General features: G+C 41.0%; 1 protein-coding gene across 2 annotated transcripts in view; it reads right to left on the reverse strand.

The window, feature by feature from the left end:
• The window catches only part of UBE3D (ubiquitin protein ligase E3D), a 194753-nt gene extending 178152 nt beyond the window's left edge, over positions 1–16601 (reverse strand). For both annotated transcript variants that reach the window (XM_044005282.1, XM_044005281.1), the window contains exons 1-3: positions 16424–16601; positions 11310–11506; positions 7401–7491 (exon numbers count right to left, since the gene is read on the reverse strand). In XM_044005282.1, coding sequence (XP_043861217.1) covers positions 7401–7491; positions 11310–11506; positions 16424–16479 — 344 coding nt within the window. In that variant the 5' untranslated portion in view covers positions 16480–16601. The remainder of the gene's footprint in view (positions 1–7400; positions 7492–11309; positions 11507–16423) is intronic.
• Between the last annotated feature and the right edge of the window lie 7224 nt (positions 16602–23825).

Consider the following 23825-nt stretch of genomic DNA (forward strand, 5'->3'; position numbering starts at 1 on the left):
AAGTCAGAGGCTGGATTTGAACTCAAGTCCTTCTGACTCCAAGGCCAGTGCTTTATCCACTGTGCCACCTACCTGCCCCAATCTTTAAAGTTAACCATAAATCACTTGCACCTCCTCCTGATCCCCCACAGCAACCCACAGTGATAAGGAAAAAGGACTTCCCCACACTGGGTAGGGTCTACATTTCCAGTTTTTAAAATGATATCCAGGGGCAGCTAGATGGCGCAGTGGATAAAGCACTGGTCCTGGATTCAGGAGGACCTGAGTTCAAATCCAGCCTCATACACTTGACATTTACTAGCTGTGTGAACGTTGGGCAAGTCACTTAACCCCAACTGCCTAACCAAAAAAAAAAAAAACCATGTAAGCGGAAAAAAAATAAAATACTATTAAGTAAAAATTAAAAATATTTTTTTTAATTTAGTAATATCAGTTATTTTTCAGTCATGTCCAACGTTTCATGACCTCTTCTTGGCAAAGATAATGGAATGGCTTGCCATTTCCTTCTCCAGCTCATTTTACAGATGAGGAAACTGAGGCAAACAGGGTTAATTGACTTGCCCAGGGTCACATAGGTATTAAAAGCCTGAGGTAGATTTGAACTCTGGAAGATAAGGCTTCATGACTCCAAACTAGGCACTTTAATCCAGTGCACCACCTAGCTGCCCTTAAAGTAATAGCATCCATATCAAATTCCATTAAAGTAAGATCTTAAAGGAGGTACTCATTTCTAGGCTTTATTGTGATCTCAAGCCCAACAAAACACAGCAAAACTTCCATAATTCAGGCTGATTTTGGAAGAATCTGTCTGAGTTAATTTTTTTAAAAAGGCAAAAAAAAACCCTCTTAGTTTAAATAAAAATAATGAAGGAAATTACACTTGCTCAGAGAAGTTGTGTTGTAGTAGAAAGAGCACTGATCTTCCAATTAGGAGAGAGTTGGGTTCAAATTCTACCTTTGACCCTTACTGGACATATAAATCTAGGGAAGTCATTTATCCTTTCTGTGCCTCAGTTTAAAAATCTAAAAAATTAAGGTAAAAATATCTATAGTACTTACCTCACAGGGTTTCTATAAGGATCATATGTAAGTATAGGGTGTCCCAAAAGTCTTAATGTAGTTTTAAACTATTAAAGTTTAGTATCCTAAGACTTTTGGGACACATTGTATGTATAGCACAATATGAACCTTAAAGTGTTATATACTCCAGAAGTGGGGCTGGGTGGTGCAGTGGACAGAATGCCTGGCATAGAGTCAGGAAGACTCATCTTCCTGAGTTCAAATCTAGCCTCGGACATTTACTAGCCATGTGACACTGGGAAAGCAACATCACCCTGTTTGCCTCAGTTTCCTCATCTGTCAAATGAGCTGGAGAAGGAAATAGCAAAACACTCCAGTATCTTTGCCAAGAAAACCCCAAATGAGGTCAGGAAGAATCAAACATGACTCAACAACAACAATTACTACAAAATGCAGTAAATTAATGCCTAAGATTGCACTGATAAGTCCTTTAACCTTTCTGAGCCTCAGTTTCTTTATCTACAAAAAAAACTCTACCTTTGTGTAGATCAAAGGAGGTAATATAAGAGAAGCAATTTGCAACCTGTAAAGTGCTCTATAGATGTGTTATTATTGCCAGAAATAACCTTATTCCTTTGGGTTCCCCCAGAATCACAGAATCTCAGAGTCAGAAGAGGTCTCAGAGGTCATCTCATCCTAGTTCTCCCCGATGCATTTTCAAAGTCTGTCTTGGATTACACATGTTCCCATCAATATTATCTTCTCAATTATAATAGAGGAGTATTGTAGAATTCAGAGCTAGAAGTTACTTTAAAAGTCAGCTAGGTGGCGCAGTGAATCAAGCACTGGCCTTAGATTCAGGAGGACCTGAGTTCAAATCCAACCTCAGACACTTGACACTTACTAGCTGTGTGACCCTGGGCAAATTTAACCCTCGTTGCCCTGCAAAACAAAGCAAAACAAGCCTCCCCCCCAAAAAAGTCACTGAGTCCACCTTTCATTTTACAAATTAAGAGACTGGGGTTTTCTCAATGTAATTAATGTCAATTAATAAACCAAGGTTTTCTTAAGTTCTTTAAGTTAACTGAAGTTAACTTACAAAGGTTAAGTAACTTGCTATAAGGCTCCATAAAGACCAAGGCAATGAATAAACAAAAAAGTATTTTTTAAGCTGAAGCTATGTGGCAAGCACTCTGGGAATATGAATACAAAAGATGGATAATAAAACAATATTTCAATTATCTCGAAGTCCCTTGTTGGCATTCTAACCTACAGAACCAAGAAGGGAGGAAGTTAGGATCAGGAAGGGCGAAAGCCCAAATAAATAGATAAATAAACAAAGCCCAAGTTCCTTGATCTTAGAGAGGGCTTGTGACCTTGTCTTAGGACCTCACTCATAGCCTATTTACTTTAAGACAAGGTGGAACAGTACTAGCCTAGAGAAGATTATGCTCTTTTTTTTTTAGAAATAAATTGTTGTTGATATATTTTGTTTTTAATATTACCTAAACTTCTCTTCTTTAGCCCTCCCCCTTTCAGAGAGCTGTCCTTTATAACAGAATTTTTGTTAAAAAAAAAAAAAAGAGGGGCAGCTAGTTGGCACAGTGGATAAAGCACCAGCCCTGGATTCAGGAGTTCCTGAGTTCGAATCCGGCCTCAGACACTTGACACTTACTAGCTGTGTGACCTTGGGCAAGTCACTTAAGCCCCACTGCCCTGCAAAAAAAAAGAAAAAGAAAAAGAAAAAAAGAAAATGCAGATGAAGAGAAAAGAAAAAAAACACAAAATGATCAATATATTTTTTAAAATTTGATATTCCACATTCACAGACACACAGCCTGCCAACTTGGAAAGAAAGAGAAAGAAGGTGTGAGAAACTTGCGTTCTAATTGAGGAAAACAACACATACAGAGTTTTGGTCAGGGAATCACACAGATGGTGAGTTGATTCATAGGGTGGTCAATTGATACGCCCTTTCCAGATGCGAAGGTAGTTTTGATTTGATTACACTACTCAGAAGAGGATTTGGAAAAGGAAATAGGAAAGGGAACAAGGAGGGAAGATGGCAAGATGGCCCAAGGTGCTCAGCAATGCAAATCTTTCAGCCCCACCACCGGAGTTCTAAAATTGAATAGATTAAGTAACCTCAGGGCTGGGAGACAATGTCTTAAAATAATTGCCATAATAAAAATATAACTACTGGTATTTGTATAGGGCTCAGGAGCAGAGCTTTGGAACAGAAATGAATGTCAGAATCCATCTAATCCAACCCTCTCATTTTCTAGACGAGGAACCCACAGAGGTTAAGTGCCTTTACCTATGGTCACACAGGTAACAGGAGGCTTTACAGTTTTCAACATACTTTCATATATATTATCTCATTTGATCCTCACAAAGGTCCTGTAAGGTAGAATCATTAACTTGATTTTACTAATTAAGAAATTAAATGGCATGTCTAAGATCACACAATTTGAAAAACCCAAGCTTTCTGGATTCTTGGTTCTGCAATGCTCTTTCGCCATGCTCCTCTGCATCCCAACATCACACAGAATCTAAGACAACACCCAGAATATGGATCGGTATAGTGCATTCCATTTGAAGTCAAGAAGACCCGGGTTCAGATCCAGTCTCATACACTTCCTAGCTGGCTTGGTCACTTAATTCTCTGAGCCTGTTTTGTCATAATGTTTTGTATAATGAGGATAATAATAGCATCTACCTCCAGGATTGTTGTGAGGACCAAATGGGATAACATATGTAAAGAACTTAATAAACTTTAAAGTGCTATATAAATTCAAGCTATTATTATAGCACTCAAAGAAGAATGCATGCAATTGGCAATATTACATGCAATTGCCTGCCAAAGGCTTGAAAACAGGTGGCTCTCAAAGTAGGTTAAACATTGCTCCCTGCAATTTTAATTACATCATTTACTTAGCAAGACTTTTTCCTTTGTAATGAAAAAAACAAACAAACAACTCAGCCATTAATCTGGACTTGTTCAAATGAGAGTGTGACTTCCCAATCAATGGGGTGCAAATAAGTAAGGTTTGAGGGCAGTACTTCCCAGCAAAAAGAACCCTAAGGTAAGGCAGTCCTGACTGTAGAGCTGCCATAAGCAAATCTCCTTTGAAAGACCTCCTTAATAAGCACAGATGTTGGGTTTTCCTCTCCTACCCCTAACATCTCTCTCCTCCTTGGGCAGGAAGCTTAAGTAGAAAGCCATTGGGTTATTTAATATAGTCAGTAAACACAAAACCCATGTAAACACAAATCCACACATCCTGGGGAAAGCATCTGTAATGGCGGGGCGGGGAGGTGAAGAACCGCAGGGTGATAGTGAAGAACCGCAGGGTGATAAAGCCTTAGAGACATTCACCTGAACACAAACTAATTACTGTAAGCACTTAATGACAATGACCTCTGTAACAAAAGCCAGCAGAATCTCAATACAGCAGGTGTAACATAGGCAGGCCTAACTGAGGCAAACACTAAATAAACCATACTGTTTACTTCCTAGGAGAGGGGGGAAAAGGAGTGGGAGAGGGAGAGAGAGAAAGGGATAGAGACTGGGAGAGACACAGAGAGAAAGAGAGATGGGGGGGAGGAGAAAAAGAGGGAGAAAACAAGGGAGAAAAGAATGGAGAGGGGTAGGGAGAAAAAGAGGGAGGTAGAAAGAAAGAAAAAAAGAGAGGAGAGAGGGAGGGAGAAAATGAGAGAGAAAGGGAGGGAAAGGAGGAGGGAAAGAAGGAGAAAGAGAGGGAAAGAGGTAAGGAGGGAGAAAACGGGGAGAGAAAGAGAGAAAGAAAAGGACAGAGACACAGACAGAGAAAGCAAGCCAGGAAAGAATTAGACAGCATCAGAGCTATCAGGGCTAGCAGCTGTATTTGGGTAACACACCAACCAGCCTAACAGCAGGTATGAAAGCTAGGTAAGCTCCTCGAAGAAGAATGTTTTAATGAACTCAACCTGAGAAAGGAAACCTCCAATCATCAGGTAGCACACAAGACTAAGTACAACAAAACTTACACTGAACAGAGGGAAGCTCTCATTCTCACAGATATATGGGGACCTAGAATCCTAAGGAGGCTTGTCATAATGGCCACAGACTGGACAGTCACAGTCTCAAATTAAACGTAATTAGTCAAGACTCTAAAGCTGGAGATAATTGATCATTTTCCATCACCTGCCACCACTCATTTTTTGCCAACTTCTCCCCTTCCCCCAAGGTACTAGCTCATCTCTACCTTTCAGAATTAAAGCTGAGAGCGGGTACCACCTCCTACAAGAGGCCATCTCTGATCTCTGCCAGCTGTTGCTATTCTCAAATTATCTTGTCTTTATTCATGGGTACCTGTTGTGTCTAGCCCCCAACACAGAAGAACAGACTCCTTTAGGGCAGAAATTGTTTCATTTTTCTTGGGTTCTTGGATTTTCTATGCAAAGTATAATGCCTTACTTTTGCACCTAGAGTGCTTGCTCTCTTTTTTCATAGATTTTAATGAACCCCAATTCTCATCACAGCTTTGTCAACCATTCATTTGGTGGATAATAAAACAATATTTCAATTATCTTGAAGTCCCTTGTTGGCATTCTAACCTACAGAACCAAGAAGGGAGGAAGTTAGGACCAGGAAGTAAGGGGGAAAGCCCAAATAAATAGATAAATAAACAAAGCCCAAGTTCCTTGATCTTAGAGAGGGCTTGTGAACTTGATTCTTAGGACCTCACTCATAGCCTATTTACTTTAAGACAGTATTTTTTTTTATCCAGGAGAGACAATTTGAGAATCATAAGACAGTATTTTAATGAAAACGTTTGAATGTAAGATTAGAAGCAGCAAATCAGAAGGGAGTAAAAAAAAGGGAGGGCACCACTACAGTTCTCCAGGAGGACCAAGAAGTCAAAAATGGACCCAGATGACCATGGATCCGTTTGTTAGAAGGGTGAAAAGCAGTGTTCAACTGTGAAAGCACAACATAAAAACCAATGGTCATGGGGCAACTAGGTGGCGCAGTGGATAGAGTACCAGCCCTGGATTCAGGAGGACCCGAATTCAAATCCGGCCTCAGACACTTGATATGTACTAGCTGTGTGACCCTGAGCAAGTCACAACTCCAACTGCCTCACCAAAAAAAAACAATGGTCATTATGGTTTCATTCTGCATCAGGTCTTCCCAGCTTTGAATAATGTATACAATAGCAGCAACATCATGAAGCAAACTCTCAAAGTCATCAAGAACCCTGATCTATGAAATGACCAAGCATGATTTCAAAGGAATGAAGATGAAGCACACACCCTGCCTCCAGAAACAGAGGTGACAGACTTGAAATGGACAATGAATCATATATTTTTGGATGTGATCAATGCAGGCATTTCCTCTGCCTTATTCTCAATGTCTGTCACAAGGGTTTCTGTTTTTGTTTTTCCAAATGGAACACAGAGAAGATGAGAGGGGGGGCAAAAAAATGCTTGCTAATAAAAAAAACATTAACTTCAAAAAATACTAATGGTCATAATGATGATCCAAAATCATTAAGAAAAGTCTAAATAGGGGCAGCTGGGTGGTGCAGTGGATAAAGCACTGGCCTTGCATTCAGGAGCTCCTGAATTCAAATCTGAACTCAGACACTTGACACTTACTAGCTGTGTGACCCTGGGCAAGTCACTTAACCCTCATTGCCCGGAAAAAAAAGTCTGAGTAAGCATAATAGCAGCTCACTTTTCTATAGCCCTGTGAAGTTTACAAAGCACCTCCCCTTCAGAAAGGACCTTATGAAGTAGGTGGTACAGGAGGTCTTGTTATGTTTTGGATATGGATGAAGAAATGGTGGCTAAGCCACAAAATGACTTAGTTGGGATCATATAACTAGTGAGTACCAGGTCCTGGGATTGAGAGTCAGATGTCTTGACTTCAAATCTAGTGCTATTTCTACCACATCATGCTGTCTTCTCAAGCAGACTTTGTTTAAGGTGGCAAGGAAGTGAATAATTTTCCAGCCATCTGCCTGGAAAATCCATTTCTGTGGAACACTACACTTCCTCGATGATGCCGGGTACGTAAAGAAGAGCTGTTGTATCTTTAGAGACAGATAGATGCTGCCTAGGAGTTCTGAACACATCCTCTGCTCTGAAGGTCTGCAATAATCCACAAAAGCCAATACCATTTCTCCAGCTCATCACAAGAGAAACATTTGACCACTCTGTTGTGACTGCAGGAAGGGGCTTCTGATTGGCCCTGTCTAAATCTGACCACAGTGGCATGCTCATGTTAAAGCGGTCACATGCTGGTCCTGCAGTAGAACCATGGGAAGATGTGAGGGATCACGGAGTGAGCCAACAATCCCCAGCATCCACAGCCCTCAGCAAGCACCACTTACCTTTCTTTGATGATGATTTCACCACAAGTCTGGCAATAAAACACGTAGCACTTTGGGGCTTGCAGGCTTTCGTTCAAAGTGGAAACCAGTTCTGAAGGAATGAAAGGAAAGAGTAAATCATCTTGGCTTTGGGAGGTAGATTCTAGCATCCACGTAGTACAGAGGAAAGCACGATGAACTCAGAGGGGTGAGCCACAGGACAGGAGTTCAAAGATTGACTGTGCCACTTATGCTCTGTATGTTTTGTTGTTGTTGTTTGGTCATTTCACTCGTGTCCAATTCTTTGTGACCCCATTTGGGGTTTTCTTGGCAAAGATATTGGGGTGGTTTACAATTTCTTTCTCTAGCTCATTTTGTAGATGAGAAAACTTAGGGAAACAGGGTTAAATAATTTACCCAGAGTCAAAGAGCTACTAAGTGTCTGAGACAGGATTTGTACCGAGGAAGACGAGTCTTCATGTCTCCAGGTCCAGATTAGTAAATCCTTGAACCCTGTCTGCCTTAGTTTCCTCATCTCTAAAATGAGCGGGAGAAGGAAATGGCAAACCACTCCAATATCTTTGCAAAGAAAATCCCAAATGGGATCATGAAGAGTCAGGAACGACTGAAGAACAAGTGAATACCTAAATATTGACCTTTTTAGGGAGTAGCTAGGTAGCGCAGTGGATAGAGCGCCAGCCCTGGATTCAGGAGGTCCTGAGTTCAAATCCAGCCTCAGACACTTGACACTTACTAGCTGTGTGACCTTGGGCAAGTCACTTAACCCTTGTTGCCTCACCAAAAAAAAGAAAAATGACCTTTTTCTTTTCTTTTTTATTTTTGCAGGGCAATGAGAGTTATGTGACTTGCCTAGGGTCACACAGCTAGTAAGTGTCAAGTGTCTGAGGCCAAATTTGAACTCAGGTCCTCCTGAATCCAAGGCTGGTGCTTTATCTACTGTGACACCTAGCTGTCCCTATATTGACCTTCTTTTAAGGCAATCAAGGGTGACTTGCCTAGGGTCACACAGCTAGTAAGCATGTAAAGTCATATCTGAACTCAGGCCCTCCTGACTCCAGGGCCGATGCTCTATATCCACTGTGCCACATCCCTGGAATTCTGCCTTATAAAACCACACATTAATATTATCCACGTTCTATTGTATTTTTATTTATTTTGCTAAATATTTTCCAATGACATTTTAATCTGGTTCAGGAGCACTGGGGGGGGGGTGTCATGGGCCACAAGTGTGACACCTCTACATTACACATTTGAACAGCTCTAACTAGACATTGATTAAATTTGTCGCTATGCAAATTCTACAGATTACTACTGCTGCTGCCCTCGGGAGCCAGGCAGAACATGTTGAATCACTCTTCCACCATAATAGCCCTTGATACACAGCTCTCTTCTTCTTTCACCTCTCTTCCTACCCCATAGGAGAAGACCCTCCCCACTAGATATTATCTTCTCCAAATTGAACCGCCCTTGAAACAATCTTTATAAACCATGGACCCAAGTTATCCTGGTTGCCTTCCTTTAAATGCTTATCAGCTTATCAATGTCCTTTCTGAAATATAGTATCCAGAACCAAACATCAGACTCCAATGTGGCTTCATCAGGACAGGATGTTAGATTTCCCTCAATGCAGCCTGTCTCATTTGGCCCACATCACATATCTTGCAAATATGCAGGTCCCCACATAGCCTAGAGCCAGTGTTTCTCCTTTCCTCTCCTGTCTTCTCTAGCAGACCTAAATCAATGTGGCCAGACCAGCAGATCTGTATCATTTCTGAGGTGATTTATTAAAAAAAAAAAATCACATCCATTTTAATTAAGCTCCACAGCATTCAAAGGAAGCTTTGGTTTACTCTAGAATATCATTTATTGACAATAAGAAAAATATCATTATATTTATCATGTGCCTGAGGATAGAATGGCCAGCTCCTGGTGAGTGTTCTCTCTCAGAAGCAGGAATCAATTCTGGTGAAAATTTCAGTGATCTGTATTATTTTTGCCAAGCCACTTCCAAGGTTATCTCAAAGCAGTCAGTCCATTTTCTTAATTTCGGGTTCTCAGTTATCAGCAACAGAACAAAGGACAAGAGCACAACTGTTTATTTAAGTTCTCTAGAGAAATAACCTTCTTCTTGGGGCAGTTAGGTGGCATAGTGGATAAAGCGCCAGCCCTGGATTCAGGACGACCTGAATTCAAATCTGGCCTCAGACACTTGACACTTTCTAGCTGTGTGACCTGGGCAAATCACTTAACAACCGTTGCCCACAAAAAAAAAAAAGAAAAAGAAATTACCCTCTTCTCTATCCTTCCCCCCTTCTCCTCCCCAGACCATTAGAATGCAGCAATTTAGTTTATATTACTCCTTTTTTCCTGGAACTTCTTACAAAGTGAATGAGTTGTTTCAGATACAACAGATAATGGTACAAAATTTAATAAAATGGGACACAGAAGAGGGATTTGCAATCTGCACCAGAATTGGGAGTGCCCACACAGATGAAAGCATTTAAGTAACTTCGGACTGAAGGAAGTCTAGTTTCATTTTTCTCTCAAGAGAAATAAGTTTATAAATGACAAAGACAGCAATACAGGCTAAGTGATGAAGGAAACAAACACTGTTACTGAGCTCCAAGCAGCTAGAAGGGACCAAAGTGGGCTGTTCAAAATATGTGCTATAAAGAGCTGTCCAAGACCAAAAAGTCAATTTGCAGTATAGCAGTACCCTCTGCTGGTGAAAAAAGAGAAAACTCCTACTTTGTCCTTTGGGGGAGGTGGGGTGCAGAGGGGAGAATCTCCTTTCCCCAACAAAAAAAGGTGCCTAAGGACAGGCCTGATGCCTATGTTTGACATTAATATGTAATTTATTATTCTTTCACTACAGGTGAAATTCCACTTTCAGGAAACAACATTTGAGTGATGGTAGCAACTAATTATAATAAAAGCAGTATAGTATTTACTTCAAAACATAATCTTAACAATAATCAGATTCTAAAAGCCACCAATCGATAGGTATGACATAGTGGAAAAAACACAAGGCTTGGAGCCAGTTAGACCTGAGTTCAAATCCTGCCTCAGATGGCTGTATCACTTTAGGCAATTTACTTAATCTTTCTGAGCCTCAGTTTCCTTATCTGTGAAACAAGAGGGTGGGCTAGATGGCATCTAGGGTCTCTTCTAGCTTTAAATCTAGGATTCAATGATTTGATCTGTGGTCTATTCAAATCCAAACAGAGATTTCCTATACTTGAAAACTCAGGTTTTTTTTAAACTTTAAAATTGATCAGGAGGACCTGAGTTCAAATTCAGCCTCAGATACTTGACACTAGCTGTGTGACCCTGGGCAAGTCCCTTAACCCCCATTGTCCTGCAAAACAAACAAAAAAAAACCCAAAACAACAAAAAAAGAAACTTTAGAATAGGGTTAAATATCAATGCTTCAAAAATACAGCTCATAAGACATATCTTGATTCAAGCTGATAGCATTATGCATCTAACAAGTCATTACTAAAGGAATTTGTACTAGCATCTCCAGAACTTTTCCCAGTTTGGGTCAGTCTCCCCAGGGCTCACCTAGAAACCTTTTGCCTATTGGTAGGAAATGGAACTATTAGTGCCTCACCAGCCTGTTTATGGCCTCGAGACAACATCTGGGAGTTTCTGTTCGTCCCTATTCTGGAGAGCATTTCCCTCCTTTGAGACCAGCCCTGTGGCCCTTCACAACTACCTTTGGCGTCATCCTATCTGCTTGGTCAATCCATTCCAAAGAACCAAATATATTTTTCTCAGAATAAATAATCACATGTTTTGAAAGTTACCTTCCAAAAGTAAAAGTTTAACTTTTCAGGCTAGATACGATCTATGATTTATGATGAGGAAGTCAATACCATGACCGTAATCAGTGTTCATTTTACTCACTCTTGTTTGAGTCGGCCTGAACGAGGAGTCTCATATGGATCCCATCTCCAGGCACATACTGCAGGCCACGAAGGGAAGAAGGGACAAGCCTGACCTCTGGTGGAAAGTTGATTTCTCTGCATTCTTCAAGAGTTTTCATCTTCAGTACTGAGGGAGTTATAGAAACATCCATGGGCAAGCTTCCTTGTTTTGGTTCTCTGTTGATTGCAAAATAAAATTTATTTTTCCCATTAACAAAACTTTAAGAATACTGGTTAAGGGGCAGCTAGGTGGTGGCACAGTGGATAGAGCACCGGCCCTGAATTCAGGAGGACCTGAGTTCAAATCTGGCCTCAGACACTTGACGCTTATAGCTGTGTGACCCTGGGCAAGTCACTTAACCCCAATTGCCTCAGGAAAAAAAAATGCTGGTTAAGCAAATCTAACATTAGGTGCAGCTAAACCAATTATAAAGTACCAAATCATATCATGCTTCAGTATTTGCAGAGATCTATAATCTTATCAGTGTGGCTACTCCCTACAATGGTCCATACATATCTTTACATCTTGTCCAACTCTTGTCCATGCCTCCAGTAAATGCTCTAAGAAAACTGTCCCATGAGTTTCCTTCTATCTTTAATTCAACTATGTCTCCAATCCCTATAGTATCTTCTATTCTCATAACAAAGAAAGCCTATTGGGGCAGCTAGGTGGCGCAGTGGATAGAGCACCAGCCTGGAGTCAGGAGGACCTGAGTTCAAATCTGGCCTCAGACACTTGACACTTACTAGCTGTGTGACCCTGGGCAAGTCACTTAACCCCAATTGCCTCACCAAAAAAAACCAAAAAAAACAAAGAAAGCCTATAATATAGGTCTTATTCATATATAGGGCAGCTAGGTGGTGCAGTGAATAGTGTCTGGGATCTGGAAGATTCGAGTTCAAATGCGGCCTCAGACACTTACTAGCTGTGTGACCCTGGGCAAGTCACTTCACCCTGTTTGCCTCAGTTTCCTCATCTGTAAAATGAGCTGGAAAAGGAAATGGCAAACCACTCCAGGGTCTCTGCCAAGAATACTCCAAATGGGCTCAAGAAGACTAGGGCATGACTGAAACAATTGAACAACTGACACCAACATTATATTTGTTTTTGTTTTTCACTGGACCTGTAATTTCATTGATATAAGGAACTCCCAGTTGAGGCAACTATATCAACCAAAACAGATGTGTACTTGCTCGGCAACTTGTATTCAAGAGTTGCCTGGGGCACTCAGGGCTTAAATGACATGATCACAGTTGAGACTGGCTCTCTATCCACTATAATGCCTATTGTCTATAATGACATATAGTAATAAAGGGAGTTTAATTCAACAATCATTTATTAAGTATCTGTGTTTCATCATAGGGACACAGACTCTGTTTTCAAGGAGCTCTCAGTCTGATAGAGGGGAAGGATGAATATACAAATAATGCTGATACAAGAAGAATGAGATAAGTGGAAAGGAGAGACCTAGGCAAAACACAGAGATTTTTGGAAGGGAGAGATCACTTTCACTGGCAAGGAATGGAAGAAGGCTGTGTCTAGGTAGCGGCAGGACAATTGCAATTCTATTTTATTTAGAATAATTTGGGTAATTTATTATGTAATATTTTAATAAAATCATTTTGAATATGCAATAGCAAAAGGCTTCGGAAAATTTCACAAGTTTAATGTCATTTTTGTGAGTCAACTTAAATATATGTGGGACACAGGATGATAGATCTAGAGACAGAAGGCATTTCGGAGGTCATCTTGTCCAACAATATTATTTTGGTTTGGTTTTTTGTTTTGTTTTGGTTTGGTTTTTTAGTAAGGCAATTGGGGTTAAGTGACTTGCCTAGGGTCACACAGCTAGTAAGTGTTAAGTGGCTGAGGCTGGATTTGAACTCAGGTACTCCTGAATCCAGGGCCAGCGCTCTATCCACTGCGCCATCTAGCTGCCCCCAACAATATTATTTTATAGAGGAAAATAGGGCCAAAAGAATTGAGTAGTTAGCATGTAAATGGCAGAATCAAGACTTGCATCTAGGTTGTCTGATGCAAATGCTTAAAAGGGGAAGGATGATTTTAACAACTTAGATCAAATCTGTTTGGATTTGGTTTCTACCCCTCACATGTAGTAGAATTTCTGAGATAAATTCCGAAATACAAATTCACAAAGTCATTATTATGTATCTACTTTCTATTCTCTAATTTTGGGCAAATTAAGTACTTTGGGCAAAAAGAATGTAACTAACAACTTTTTACATCATTGTTGCTGAATTGTTTCAGTTGTGTCAGTTGTATCCAACTCCCGGTGATCCCATTTGAGGTTTTCTTGGCAAAGTACACTGGAATGATTTGCCATTTCCTTCTCCAACCCATTTTATAGATGAAATAATTGAGACAAACAGGGTTAAAGTGACTTGCCCAGGGTCACACAGCCATTAAGTGTCTGACACCACAGTTGAACTCAGGTCCATCAGACTCCAGGGCCAGCTCTTTATCCACTGTAGCACCCAGCTGCCTCCTTTTATGGGGAAGATATAGATCCAGTTAATAACTTAGCTGTATCACCCAATCAAATCCAGAAACAAAAATGACAAAATGACAGAGTATCCTAACCTAGAAAACATCTTAATCCAACTGCCTGATTTTATGAATGAGAAAATTACTTAGGGGAATAAACTGCAATCTGTCAAACCTTGCAGTTTCATAGTAGGAATCTCACTGGATTTGCTGTTTTAAAATCCAAGCTTTGATACTATCTTAATGGTCATGGACAATCAATCCATTGTCTTCCCTAGGCCTCACTTTCCTTATCTGTAAAATTAGGAATTTGGACTAGATATCTCTAAATTATTTTCCAATCCTAATAATGTCTATAAATAATATGTCTAGGGGGCAGCTAGGTGGTGCAGTGGATAAAGCACTGGCTCTGGATTCAGGAGGACCCAAGTTCAAATCCTGCCTCAGACACTTGATACTTACTAGCTGTGTGACCCTGGGCAAGTCACTTATCCCTCACTGCCCTGCAAGAAAAAATAATAAATAATTATAATAATATGTCTAGGGCAAAAACCCAGGCTTATGAAGTAGGAAAAAACTCACGAAAGTCTGTGACTTTTCTTAAATGTCCTGCAATCCTCATAATATGCACCATATAATAGAAGGTTAGAACTGGAGAAATCTTTAAGATAATCCAACCCTTTGAATTTCTAAATGAGGAAAATGAGACCCAGAAAAGTTAAATGACTTGCCCAAAATCACATACCTGGCTTTAGCAGGTTCAAGTTAAGTTGTCTGGTGATCACCATTCAGCTAGCATACATCAGATTTCTTGGCATTGTTTCATTACCATTTTTTTATTTCTGGATTATTTCAGACTTGCATTGATACAAAATATTTTAATTATCCTGTATCCATAGCAATTAACACAACTTCAATTAGTAAACTAGGAATGTTCTTTTCCAATTTTGACACCCACTGGTTCACTTTTTTTTTTTTTTGGCAGGACAATGAGGGTTAAGTAACTTGCCCAGGGTCACACAGCTAGTAAGTGTCAAGTGTCTGAGTTCAAATTTGAACTCAGGTCCTCCTGAATCCAGGGGCAGTGCTTTATCCACTGTGTCACCTAGCTGCCCCTACACTGGTTCACTTTTATACAAAACTAGTTTGGGGAAAATCTAACCAAGCAAATTTAGCCAAGGGGTATTTAAGAGTAAAACAAGTAGAAGAAAAATATAAAAAATCTGTAAAGATTTTATTTTTAAAAAACTGTTTTTAACTATTAAGTACAATATAGCCACCACAGTTGGACTCCAACATGAATCCCAGAGGAGGGGAGAAAGAGAAATGTCATTAAAGGCGTCAAAAATGGGAAAAGCATCTGGCTCAGATCAAGTATACAGAGAGGAGATCCAATCAGGCAGGTACACAAAAGGGAAAGTTGAATTTGGAGTCAGGGGACCTTGAGTCATACTATCTTTACTCTTAGCACATACTATGCGTGAAGCCAAGGGCAAATCATTTCCTGGGTCTCTACCTATTTCCTGATCTAGAAAATAAGAAGGTCAAAGAAGTGTCAAGGTCTCATCCACTTCTTTGGGGGGGGTTTTGTTTTTTGCGCGGGGCAATGAGGGTTAAGTGACTTGTCCAGGGTCACAAACCTAGTAAGTGTCAAGTGTATGAGGCCGGATTTTGAACTCAGGTTCTCCTGAATCCAGGGCCGGTGCTTTATTCACTTAGCCACCTAGCTGCCCCCTCTCATCCACTTCTAAACTGGTTCTAATGTGACTTGCCCTTGGGCGAGGAAAAACAACGGTGAAGGGATACAAACACGCCCGGAGACTAATCCCACTCCCTCCATTCAAAGGTCCCTTTGGAAAAGCACTCGCGGATAAATAGCTTAGCAACTCATAGGTCAATAAAACATTGACTAGGCACAGAATATCTTTCAGACAAGTTTCACTTTTTTGTTTTAAACAAAGGCTAGTTATCTCTTCGCAGACTAAGTGACACAATCAAGTCAGGATGACCGTGTGATATACAGCAGCTAATTTTGTAAATATTCTAGAGGTTCGCGTGAAAACCTATGTCCTCCACTAGAACTAAATTCAAAGGAGGATGGAGAACTGGGGCTGACCAAGAGGAAGGGCTTGTAAATTTCAGATGACAGAGATGAGAACAGGGAGGAAGGAGACAGGGAGGGGAAAAAGAGGAAGGGAGAGGCGAGAGGTAAGGTGGCCGGGCTCCCGGAGTTTCCCCTAGCCCCAATGACGTCAGAAACAATCGCTCCCTTGCACCTGCGGCTTCACCCTCCAGGGGCGCCAGCGAGTAAAGCGTGCTACAGAGCTCCCCAGAACCAGTGGAACAGACGGTCTATTGGCTCATGGGCCACGCATCAGGTCCCTCCCTCAGCTCGTCATATTACCCAAATCGGTAGCTTTTCTCTGCCCAGTTACTGCTGCAATCTAGGGGTGGAATGGGATGCCCTGATCGGAGATCCAGGGTGCCAAGTCCGTAGATAAAACTTCCCACCCCCCTCGTGGGCACCCACCCCCTTACCAAGCCCGGCCACTGAAAGCCTAGGGACTGAGGCGTGAGTAGCTTTGTACCGGATAATCAGCAGTGCGTTCTGCAGCCGCCTCCTAATCTCCAGGAAAACGTCCATTGCCTGCGTCCTTTCTTCCTGCGGGGCAATGAACTGGGTGTGGATGGAAAGAGTTGGGAAGTAGGTAGGGGTGCAGCTCTAGAGAGCCTTAGGAGGCCGCGAATAGCTCAGCGCCGCCAACCCTCATGTGTACAGGAGTAGGAGGAGCCCACCGAACGCTCCGCCCTATACCCGGCAGTTTCTAGCACCTCGAGCTGAGGCTGCTCACTGCAGCCTGGACTGGAGACTGCGCCGCCTAGTTTGGGGAAGAGAGCAGGGTTAGGGGAATGAGCATCCAAGGAATGGGGCGGAGCTGTGAAAACGGATAGGTTGAGAAGGGGTAAGCTAAGAGTGTGTTGGTCCTTCCTCTGACACCTTCATGTGCAATTCCTTTGTTTTGGGGGTTTGGTTTTTTTTACATGTAAGGGTAGTTTTCAACATTCATTTTCACAAGATTTAGAGTTCCAAATTTTTCTCCCTCCCTCCCTTTCCTCCCCCCTCCACAAGATCGCAATCAGGTTATATATGTACAATCCACAAGTGTTCTTTTTTCCAATTCTTTCTATGGGGGTGCATAGTATGCTTCCTCATTAGTTCCTTGGGATTGTCTTGGATCCTTGCATTGCTGAGAGTAGTTGTCATTCACAATTGCACATTAAACAATACCGCTGTCACTATGCACAGTCTCCCAGCTCTACTCACTTCACTATACATCCATGTTCATTAGTCTTTCCAGGTTTTTCAGGGATCGTCCTGTTTGTCATTTCCAGTAGCACAAGACCATTCCACGACAATCATATAGCACAACTTTTTCCCATCATTCCTCATTTGACAGACATTCCCTTGATTCTCAATTCTTAGCCTCCACCAAGAGTTGCTATAAATATTTTTGTACCATTTTTCCCCCTTTTCTCTTTTTTATGATTACTATTGTTAACTGTTTCCCTTTCATCCTATTCCATTCCCCAGGATATTTATTCTATTATCCATCTTTTTTCATCCTATCACTCTTCAAAAGGGATTTGCTTCTGTCTGTCCCCTCCCCCACTCTGCCCTTCCTTCTTTTGCCCCTCTCTCTTTATCCCCTTCCCCTCCTATTTTCCTGCAGGGTTAAAGAGATTACTCCACCCAATAGAGTGTGTACATTATTCCCTCCTAGAGCCAATTCTGACCAGTGTTAGGCTCATTTACTGCCCAGATTGAATAGATTACTCCACCCAGTTGGGTGTGTCTGTTAGTCCCTCTTTGAGGCAGCTCTGATGAGTTTAAGGTCTTTGAGCCTTTTCTGATGAGTGTAAAATTCATTTACTGCCCTGCTCCTCTCCCATCTCTTCCCCCACTCCATAAGCCTTTTCCTGTTTCTTTCATGTAGGATTTCACCTCTGCCTTTCCCCCTCCCCCAATGAATTCCTTTCACCCCTCAATTTAACCCTAAAGATGTCATCACCTACCTAAGTGACACAGTGGACAAAGCATCACCCCTGGACCCAGGGGGATCCCAGCCAAAACCTGGCCTCAGATACAAGACAGTCACCCACTGTATGACCCCAGGTGTGTCCCCCAGCTCCAATTTTTTATGGTTCTCTAGGGTCTTGTATTTGAAAGTCAAATTTGCCAGTCAGTTCAGGTCTTTTCATCACAAATATCTGAAAGTCTTCTTTTTCATTAAAGTCCCATTTTTTCTGCTGAAAGATTAAGCTGAGTTTTGCTGGGTAGGTGATTCCTGGTTGTAATCCCATTTCCTTTGCCCTTTGGAATATCATATTCCATGCCCTCCGGTCCTTTAATGTAGAAGCTGCTAGATCTTGTGCTATCCTGACTGGGGCTCCACAGTACTTGAATTCTTTCTTTTTGGTAGCTTGCAATATTTTCTCCTTGACCCAAGAGCTCTGAAATTTGGCTATAATATTCCTAGGAGTTTTCCTTTTGGGATCTCTTTCTGGAGGTGATTGGTGGATTCTTTCAATTTCTATTTTAGCTTCTTCTTCTAGAATTTCAGGGCAATTTTCCCTGAGAATATCTTGGAAGATGGTGTCTCAACTCTTTCCTTGATCATGGTTTTCAGGTAGACCAATAATTTTCAAATTATCTCTCCTGGACCTATTTTCCAGGTCAGCAGTTTTTCCCAGAAGATATTTCACATCGCCCTCTATTTTTTTATTCATTTGGATTTGCTTTATTGTGTCTTGGTTTCTCATAAAGTCACTGGCTTCCATTTGTTCAATCCTCATTCTTAGGCAATTATTTTCATCAGAGAGCTTTTGTACCTCCTTTTCCATTTGGCCAATTTGACTTTTCAAGCTGTTGACTTTTTTCTCATGTCTTTCCTGCATCTCCCTCATTTCTCTTTCCATTTTTTCCTCTACCTCTCTAACTTTATCTTCAAAGTCCTTTTTGAGCACCTCTATGGCCTGAGACCAATTCATATTTTTCTTGGAAGCTTTAGATATAGGGGCCCTGACGTTGACATCTTCCTCTGAGGGTGTACCTTGTTCTTCCTTGTCACTAAAGAAACTTTCTATGGTCCTCACCTTTCTCTGTATGCTCATCTTGCCTTTCTTTTTTTTTTTTTTTTTTAGTGAGGCAATTGGGGTTAAGTGACTTGCCTGTGGTCACACAGCTAGTAAGTATCAAGTGTCTGAGGTCAGATTTGAACTGAGGTCCTCCTGAATCCAGGACTGGTGCTTTATCCACTGAGCCACCTAGCTGCCCCCTAGGCAAGCTTCTTAGTCACAGTTTCTTCATCTGTAAAATTATTTGGTGGCCACTTCGGGTCCCTTCCTGTTCTAAATCTATGATCCTATGAGGCCCAGGAAAGAATTTTGAGTGGGATCAAACAGCTGACAAATTGGAAGATCCAGGATTTGTAAATAATGTTTTCTCCCAGGGAAAATTACTTTAATATATGTGTTTGTTTAATATGAGTTAATAATAACATATTTAATATGAAACTTTGTGGTTGATCATTTCCTCTCAGCACCATGTGAGAATATTCTTATCCCTGTTTTACAGATAAGGAAACTAAAGTTTACTAGAGGTTAAATGACTTTCCCAAGGTAATAATATTAGTAAGGGTCTGAGCCAGGATTTCATCCTTCAACTTTAACCACTCTTTCCTCTATTTTACACTATCTCTCACTGATTTGGTGATCACAGGAGTTGCTTGCCTATTTCAACCCCCCTTATTTAACAGGTGTACAGAGGCCTCAGAGACATTAAGAGACTGCCCCAGTTCAACAACTAATTTAGGGGCAAGGCTGGGATTAAAATTTCAGGCTTCCTTACTGTTGGACAAATCACTTAATCTTCTGGGGCACCAAAGATAAGAAGAGAAGCATTGAATAGAGGGGAAAATTATCAAATTTGCTATCCAAAATGTAGGAATTATATTATTATATAATAATACATTATATATCTATATACATATATATATAATGTATTATTATATATATTTTGGTCATATATATATGACCAAAAATTATTCACCATTGAATAGTAAAAGGATAGGTACAGTTCTCAAAAGAAAAATTACAAACTAGTAGCAAATGTATTAAAGTGTTCCAAATCACAAATAATATGACAAATACAAATCAAAATAACTCTGAGGTTTAGAATCATACTCTGCAAATTGGCAAAGATGATGAAATATAGGAATAACCAATATTGGAGGGGTTGTACAGACTAGTGCATGGTTACTAGAGCTGTGAATTATTACAACAATTTGGGGAAAGTAATTTGGAATTATGCAAATAAAGTAACTAAAAGTTCATCCCCTTGACCCAGAGATTCCAGTACTAGGTTTACACCCCAATGAGGCTATTGAAAGTGAAGAAAAGGGGCAGCTAGGTGGCGCAGTGGATAGAGCACCGGCCCTGGAGTCAGGAGGACCTGAGTTCAAATCTGGCCTCAGACACTTGATACTTACTAGCTGTGTGACCCTGGGCAAGTCACTTAACCCCAATTGCCTCACTAAAAAACAAAAAAAAAAACAACACACACACACACAAAAAAAAAAGAAAGTGAAGAAAATCCCCACAGAACACCAAAAAGCTTTTATAGAAAATTAATGGAGTGTTCACTTGAAAACTGGAAATTTTCTGTTTGGGGTGGGGTGGGATAGGTAAAGCTTGGATACTTGTCATATTCCTGAGAGTCAGGGGGATTTTTTTTTCTTAATAGAATTTTATTTTCCAAAATATATGTAAAAACAAATTTTAACATCGATTTTTTAAAACTTTGTGTTCCAACTTCTCTTCCTCCCTCCATTCCCACCTCCCCCCCAAACACACACAAGAACTCAAGCAATTCAAAATAAGTTATACATGAGTAGTCATGGAAAACATTCCCACATTAGCTAGGTTGTGAGAGAAAATAGTCAATTTTTTTTTAAATGATTGTACTGACCTTTGGGGTTATCTCTGTCTCCTAGCTCCAGTCAGGAAGTAGCCCTGCCTAATTGACTTTCCTGCTATAGAATTTTATTTCCTTACTTCTTAGTCTGTCCTAGTTGGTCAATCTCAACTTTAATAGTCTCTCGATTCCTCAAAATGTTTGTCCTGTTATCTGGTCATCTTTGGTTTTGCTTCTCACAGAAGAAACTTCTGATTTATCCTAACTAAGCTCCAAGTAAGCACAAACTAGGGTGAAGCAAGGAAACTGCAATCCAGGGCCACCAGGTAGAACCAGGGTACAGGAGTTCACAAGATGGGTAGAGGTAAGACAGAGAATCTTAGCCTGGAGTAGCAGTTTACATAAATTGTTTTGCTTAACAACCAAAAGCCTATAGAGGGCAGCTAGGTGGCTCAGTGGATAAAGCGCTGGCCCTGATTCAGGAGGACCTAAGTTCAAATCCAACCTCAGACACTTGACACTTACTAGCTGTGTGACCCTGGGCAAGTCACTTAACCCTCATTGCCTCACCAAAAAAAAAAAAAGCCTATAGAGAAAGCTGGGGAAGCCTTGGTAAAGGTGTTATCTGGTGAGAACAGGCCTCTTCTTTCCCTTTTTAAATCGGTTTTGATACTTCTCTTTTAACTGCTTTCAATTGCCCTCAAGCAATTCAAAATCCTAAAATTGGGCTAGGTTAGCTGCATTCAACTGGGGTTAGGTTATTCAACTACTGACCCAAAAGCTATTCCCTACTGGTCCAGCCTATTTACCCCTTAAAAGTCCTTGGAAGCCTTGTCTTAAGGTAAGAACAAGAGCCTGGAGGTGAAGAGAAAATCCTAAACTGGAGTGTGTTGGTAACAGTCTATCAACTGGCTTTCTGAAAAGAAAAGTACTAGGGGGCAGCTAGGTGGCACAGTGGAGTCACTTAACCCCCATAGCCCTGCCCCCCGCCCCCCCAAAAAAGTACTAAGGACATTTTAAAGTTTAATTTGCATTATTAATATTTTCTCCATCACTTTCTTAAGTTTAGAAATCAATAAAATGATAAATCAAGCCCTGATTTGTAGTGTTTGCTGATTTTCCAAGTAAATGTTCAGACTGAAAATTTTAACAATAGGCTCTCTATGAGCTGGTTCTCATAAACCTGTGCCTACAAGTGAAGATTATGAAGAAGATGGTAGGGTAAACAAAGGTAATAATTGTATAAAGCATAGATGTTCATTGAAATGTAAGATATAATTCTTAAAATTCACCATAAATTTTTGTTTTCGTTTTTTGTCTTTTTGACAGGGCAATGAGGGTTAAGTGACTTGCCCAGGGTCACACAGCTAGTAAGTGTCAAGTGTCTGAGGTTGCATTTGAACTCAGGTCCTCCTGAATCCAGGGCCAGTGCTCTTTCCACTGTGCCACCTAGCTGCCCCCCATAAATTTTTAAAAATTCCTACTTATACCTCACAATCAGCTATAATCAGTGATGGGTACTGAATGAGCACCTTCTTAAAAGGGGAAAACAGGAAGTTTAAGTGATTAGAGGTTCAGAGATAAGAGCTGGAAGGGGCCTTAAAGGTCATCTGAGGTCCAAAAAATTGTGACTTGTTTAGGATCACATAAGGAATAAATGGCAGAATCTGAATTGGAAACCAGGTCCTCTGGTTTCAGATCCAGTTCTCTTCCATTTTACCCTAGTAGGTCTGAGTAGAACGACAGCAGAACAAGATTTGTGGTTCCTAATTCAGTCTATGCTACTTTGCGTTCTCTATCAACATTTATCCAAAGCAAGGTGTCTGTTATGGGGCACTTAGTTGGCAAAGGGACAAGAAGACCTGGGGTCAGATCCTACCTTAAAAATACTTTTTAGCTGTGTGACCCTTGGCAAGTCTTAAATGCTGTGTGCCTCTGTTTCCCCATCTATAAATAGGGATAATAATAATTCCTCCTTCCCAGTTGTTTTTTGGGGGGGCAAATAATGTTTGTAAAATGTTTTGTAAACCTTAAACCTCTGGATAAATGGTAGCTATTATTATTAACCGCAAAATAGCAAGGGCTCATTTGGAATTATGAAAAGTGATTTTTCTTTTTTTCTTTTTTTGATTGTTTTTGTTTGTTTTGCAGGGCAGTGAGGGTTAAGTGACTTGCCCAGGGTCACACAGCTAGTAAGTGTCAAGTGTCTGAGGTCGAATTTGAACTCAGGTCCTCCTGAATTTAGGGCTGGGACTTTATCCACTGTACCACCTAGCTTCCCCCAAAAGCAATTTTTCTAATGTCTAAATGACCCTAGACTCAGTTGTGGTTGTTTATCCTTCATTCTCGAAGAGGACTATGACATAGGATGACACAGGGTGATGTGATGACTTGCAGTGGATTTAAGTGAGGAAGAACTGTACTAAGTCACAAACCTCCCCCTCTCCTCTAGAGCCATCTGGGTCCAGTAACAAAATACATATCAGATGACTAGAGATGGCCCCAGATGTTTAAGGCAACTGGAGTTAAGTGACTTGCCCTGAGTCACACAGCTAGAGCCTGAGGCCAGATTTGAAATGAGGTCCTCCCAACATCGGGGCCAGTGCTCTATCCACTGCACCACCTAGCTGCCCCTAAATGACCCCAGACAAAGCAGGTATGGATATTACTAGCCCCCACATCCTTCTGAGATGTAAATTAATTTTGCCTGGCTAAAAGTTTCTGCCTTCATAATGCAGTAAGGAAATGAAATTGCCTGGGAAACTGCATGGAAAGAACAAATTATAAAGACGGGGGGGGGGGGGGGGGGGGGGGGGGGGCCCCCCGCAGGCAGCTAGGTGGCACAGTGGATAAAGTACCGGCCCTGGATTCAGGAGTACCTGAGTTCAAATCCGGCCTTGGACACTTGACACTTACTAGCTGTGTGACCAGGGCAAGTCACTTAACCCCCAATGCCCTGCAAAAACAAAAACAATCGACAAAAAAGAAAGGTGGCCCTAAAATCAATGGTAGGTTTG

This window comes from Dromiciops gliroides, chromosome 4, assembly GCF_019393635.1.
Source record: "Dromiciops gliroides isolate mDroGli1 chromosome 4, mDroGli1.pri, whole genome shotgun sequence".
NCBI classification, from domain to species: Eukaryota; Metazoa; Chordata; class Mammalia; order Microbiotheria; family Microbiotheriidae; genus Dromiciops; species Dromiciops gliroides.